General features: G+C 33.6%; 1 protein-coding gene across 2 annotated transcripts; it reads left to right on the plus strand.

Annotated features, from left to right (window-relative positions):
* The first annotated feature begins 3,374 nt into the window (after positions 1-3,374).
* LOC110887481 lies at positions 3,375-4,893 on the plus strand. 2 transcript variants are annotated; one of them, XM_022135086.2, is made up of 4 exons: positions 3,375-3,596; positions 3,677-3,750; positions 3,942-3,991; positions 4,068-4,893. In XM_022135086.2, the coding sequence occupies exons 1-4, from the start codon at positions 3,462-3,464 to the stop codon at positions 4,274-4,276; spliced, it is 468 nt and encodes a 155-aa protein (XP_021990778.1). In that variant the 5' UTR covers positions 3,375-3,461; the 3' UTR covers positions 4,277-4,893. The 2 variants fall into 2 exon arrangements, with proteins under 2 accessions (XP_021990778.1, XP_035836260.1); XM_035980367.1 differs by having other exon boundaries at positions 4,071-4,893.
* Positions 4,894-5,728: the final 835 nt, after the last annotated feature.

Genomic DNA, 5,728 nt, shown 5'->3' on the forward strand with positions numbered 1-5,728 from the left:
CTACTTTAAATCCTAAAATAATATAACTAATACACAAAGTATACAAATAATCACACACAATGTGTCTTTAATGTAAATATATATTCTAAATACATATTTATCCATTTTTATTTTTAAAAACCAACCTCCAATACTTGTATTTTTGTAACAAAACCTATGGCAAAGTTTATATTGAAAACCATAGTTAAAACACACTTGTAAATATTGATTTGAAAATATTTTTCCAAGTGTTTATATTTTTAGAAAATTTTGCCATAGTTTCCCCTAAAAATGGAGGTGTCCATGCTATCAAAGCATATCATTTTCTTTTCGAAATCATCACAAACAATCAACAATCAATCTACACTTACCGAGTGCCCAAAACAACGCTATCTACATAATAATAATGAACTTGAACTTTCATAAAAACTCGTAGTAACTTGGTAGGGTGTTTAGTAGGTTTAGTTACCCTTTAAAGTGTGTTTACTTTTTTAAAAATCTCATTCTTGGAAGATTTAGGTGTTTACAACTTACTAGATGATTTTTCTAAAAATCATTCTTTTGAATTTTTCTTGTAAACAATGTATTCTTATACTTGTTTCACCACTAGAAACATGTTTAGTTTCTTTAAAAACAATGTTTATGTAAATCTTGTGATTGAACTTGGTTTCTTTGGAAAACTACCATTAGTTTGTAATCGTATTGGATATTCATATTTTCAATTTATATAAAAAGATTACATACTTCATCATTCACAAAATCATTTTCATTTTTCAAGTTCATGAAAACATAAAGTATGATGATCTTGGTCTTTCACAAGATCACCACCTTAACTTACTTGATCATGTGTTTAATCACAATCTAGTAGGTTTCTTATGTTGTCTAACATCACTAACACATATCATCAATCATCAAGAAGTAAATCAACACAAATCAACATGTATTCATATGTTACTAAGCTTATGTTAAAGATTGATGATTATGTTCTTTAGTGTTCTTCAAGATTAACAATGTTCATCATCTATTAACCATCAAAATATGAAGTATAATCAAGTTACAAGGAGCTTACTACTAGCACAAGGGCTAGGGAAGAACACAAGGTGATGGAGGTGACAAATGTGTTGGATAAAAGCTAATAGGAGAGGTCCTTCAAGATCCAAGACCACCAAGCTTCTTTAGACACCTTCTTGAACCTTGTGTACACTTGAGATTGGATGGAAATTGATGAATGATGATGATGATGATGATGTTGTTGTTGTTTACGGCCGAGAGGGAGAGAAGAGGGAGGAGGGGAGTGTGTGTGTTAAGTGTGGGTGATTATGATCCTTCATGCTTTACTTATACACATGCTTAGGCTTTTATCCAATGGTTAATGTGCTTGTTAAGTACATAAAATAATCTTTCAACGAATCTTCCAAGATCCAATAATATCTAGTAAGATCAAGTAAATCTTGATGGTGGGGTCACCCTTGTGACCGTCCACTTAAGGGGGGGGGGGTATTAGTTGGTGTTGAATGATAAGTTAACTTATCTTGTTAGATCTTAAGTGTATTGATTAGTGTTTATGTGTATTATGTGTTATATAGTGTGCTAGGGTGTTCGGAGATCATAACTAGCTCAGAAACATTAAAACAATGCTTCTAGTGTAATTTTGGTGTTTCGGGTAGTGTCCGGTTGTTTGGTTAGATACCGGTTCGTCAAAGTGTCAAACTATTCCGTTTAGTGATCTTTATGTACCCTTTTGTGACACTTTTAATTCCCGACACTTAGGAAAGCATTCAGGACCATTGAGTCATATTTTTTTTACATGTTACCAATTTATTAAAATGCTGATTTTTGTTGAAAAATGCTGAATTCAGCACTTTAAGTGGGTTTTAGGCACTTTCTGGCACTTTAACTATCACCTAGTGAAGCAGTTTTGTGATCCTCACTTTCCTACACACTATACTAGTGTAGTACCTTGTCTCTGGCTCATACTGGGTCTCAAAACACTGTTTGTCTATGTACTGAACCTTGTCCGCATTTTTCTGAGTTATCCGCTAACTGTGCTAACCGTGCTTTGTGCATCGTTTATGTCAATAAAGTTTTGTATGTAGAAATGATGTGACAGTATGAAATGTGATGCACATGTAAGTATGATGCAGAAATCAGAAAGTAGTCATTTGTAATTCAACACAGTCATTAAGACTAATCATGGTTAATTAAATTGTACGGATACCTGGATTTTTGACAGTTGTCACAACACCAACGAACTAAACACATTGAAGTTGAACTGGATATACATTTTGTTCGAGAGAAAGTTCGCCTTGGTTTTGTCAAAGATTTTCATGTTCCCGCTAATTACCAATATGTGGATATTTTCACCAAGGGGATTTGTTCCAACGCTTTTAGTCCAGTTTATGCCTCCGCTCACCGACGCTTAAACTGCTTGGGACTGTTAATCGATAATATCTCTTGTGATATTATCGGATTGTATCTTGCACATATTGTGAATATTTGTTAGTTAGGATTGATTGATAGTTTCCTATTTTCCCTTTTTCCATTGTATGTATTTACAGTTTGTCTATATTCTGATAAGATCAAGGAAGTTTGTTATCTCACAGTTATATGTATTTACCGATAATCCACAAGAGAACAAACGTGTAAGATTGTGTGTAATGTAATCACACATTGCTCCACATTTCCGCGAAAAGTATGGGGTCCACACACATATTCACCCTTCTAGACTAATGTTTGTTGTTTAGCGCCCCTACATGATGATGTGAAACCAAAAGCTAACCCGCTACATACAGTTGGTCGGAGGAAGGAAGCAAGCCGCTTGTGTGCTAGCCTGTCACCCCAATACAACTCTTTTTCTCTTGAATTCTTTATTCTAAAATGTCACAGCTTTTCAATTTCTTAGTTTTACTTAAATGTTTACTTCCCTTTTCGTTTGTTTTATTTATATAAAAGAAACCACCTTTGTTTAATCAATTTACCTTTTTCCTTATTTTTTTTCTTTTTCATTCTAAATTTTTCGATTAATTATTAATTAGACAACAATTCTAAAATTACATAACCACCAAGTCTAGGATGGATAATAGGGGCTGTATTCTTTCTTAAATAGCATAGATTATATAATTAGCACCTTAACTTTTAGTTTTGGACAATAACATTTTACACCTAAGTACATTACAACTTTACATTTACAAAGATTTAACACGTACAAATTATACCTTAATTAATCAAGAAGATATTAAATATGGGTAATCAAAACATGAGAATTACATGGGTGGGCAAGGAAGGAATATGGCTGGCTATAGCCTAAGCCTATACATATCACTGTCTTTGACCTCTTTAACCTACAAAAGGTTTTCTTGACCAGGTACAAAACTACAACATGCAAACATAAAAACACCACTCCAGAAGCTACAAACACAAACCATTCTCTCAAACCAACCTTTTTTTTTTATACAAATCACTTCATCATCACACAACCAACAATGGCTTCTAGACCAAACCCTTTGGGTAATCAATCGAGTAAAAAGCCTACTACTATCCAACTGCAAGTAAAATCTGAACAAGAAATTGTTTATTCACTTAAAAAAAGGAAGGAGATCAATTCTGCTTCAGAAAAGGTGAAAAAAAGTTGAGAATAATGTGTACATTTGTTTGCTTTTTGAATTGTTTTTCATTTTAGTTTGTTTGTTTTTTTTAGTTTTGTAATGAAGTTGATGAACAGAAATCATGCCCCCTATGTAACAGAAATCTTCTGGTCACTGCAACTGAATGGTATTCTTTCTCCTTAGTTAAATAAAATAGTAAAGGTTGTTAATTCCAAATATGATTTATTAATTTCATGATTCATATATTTAGAGTATATGAAATGGAACTTTGATTCATAAATAAGTTGGATACATGGGAATAGTCTTTGTTTTGGTATTCTTGTATTAAATAAATGAACAAATGTGTTTGTCTTGTAGCAACAACCCATGTGATCTTTGTTGCAAGGAAACAGAGCCTAAACTTAAAGGTAACTAACTCCCTTTAGTTGTTTTTGTAAGTAAGTTCAAGTTCTAATGCAAATTCTTGTATCAAATTTATTGCAGCAGGCTATGGCCGGATGTGTGATGCCGACAATCCTCACGATACCAGCCGTGTGATCCCTGCGGTACTCGACCAACAGCCTGCCATTATAGAAGATCCAAGGGGATTGTGGCGAGGGAATGCTGTTGGACAGCTAGAAAAAGAGATGTTTTGGGCGGTAGAGGACCGCTATCCGCAAACATTTCAAAGGCTAGACAGTATTCCGAAGTAGTTTCAGCCGTCAACTTTGAAACAACCTCATGTTTTCATTAAAAGTTTTATGCAAAAATCTGTGCATCAATTGGGAGAGGATGGGCTCACTAGTCTTGAAATGGATATAGATTTTTTTTGAGAGGATTGGTTCGATCTCTCATGGGCCCGTAACAGGGTACACATGGTAAGAGATCTCAAATTTGGGAATGACCCGTTGAGGCTGGAGTTGGTTGAAGCAATTTCGAGGATTGAGAGGGCTCGGGTAGAGCTTGAGAGGGCTCAGGTAGAGTATGATAAGGCTGCATATGTCCGAAACATGAAGCTACATGAGATGGCAAACAAGTATGGCTCTGCTTATGATGACGTGTTAAATGGCGAACTTGGTTTCGGTATGCTGCCTAGGTACTAGGTAATGAGTATTTTAGATTTTAGGCGCAGTTTATTATGTGTATATAGGCATAGGGGTTTAGACATTCGTCTGATTAACTTGAGGTTTATTGGTTTGTCTGGTTCTCCGGTTAATGTTTTTCGGCTTGGTCCGGTTCAAAACCCGCGGGTTGCTAGTCATTTTTATATATCTATGATTATATGTACCTCTCAGTTTAAAAAAGATTGATTAAATCAGGTATTTAAGTAGAACTATTTATAACTATTTGTATAAAATCTATTGATTTAACTAAGAGTTAATTACACCAATGTGTCTAAGCTCATATTACACTTTCATCCCAAGTTTGTTTTCAGAAATTACGCTTTTATTTTTAACTTTTCAACTAGTTGTAATGTATTTAGTCATTAGAATAACCCCTCATTTTCACGTCGTTTTTGTCTTCTTCGTCATTCTGCACTAATGGTAACCACTAGTGACCGAATCATCTCTCGTCATCATCTTAAGCGAATTTACGGTCACCCCACTAATAGTAACCATTGAGCCTTGCAGTTAGATGACTGAGCCTTGCATTTAGATGAAGAGTTTATGTAACTTTTGATACATTCCTGCGGGAATTTGAGTTAAAAAAAACCTCAAGGTGTTTCTATTGGGGGTCTCTCTTTATATGTCTCTATCTATATTTTTGTTTGTGTATTTCAAGCTTAAAATTTTCAAAGAAGACTGTTAGTTAATTAATGTTATGAAACAATTCAAATAAGATTACTTGCACAAATTAAAGAACTTGTATGAGGAACAACTGATTATTTCATTCTACATACATCTTATATCATGTTAATTTTAACATATCCATTGGCATTATTGCAAAATATACTACTTTTATTGGTTTTGATATTTTGTAGGATACGAAGAGAAAACGAGTTATAATGATGTAAATAAGATGTTAAAATATTAAAAAAGTTAATATGGTGAAATATTAATGAAGTAAATAAATTAATGTATCTTCAATTAATCTGTCAAGTGTATATACGGGTTACGGTTAAATCAATACTTCTATGGCTGAATTAAAGAACTAAATAGACTCAT

The sequence above is a fragment of the Helianthus annuus genome, chromosome 11 (genome assembly GCF_002127325.2).
Source record: "Helianthus annuus cultivar XRQ/B chromosome 11, HanXRQr2.0-SUNRISE, whole genome shotgun sequence".
In the NCBI taxonomy this organism is placed as follows: Eukaryota; Viridiplantae; Streptophyta; class Magnoliopsida; order Asterales; family Asteraceae; genus Helianthus; species Helianthus annuus.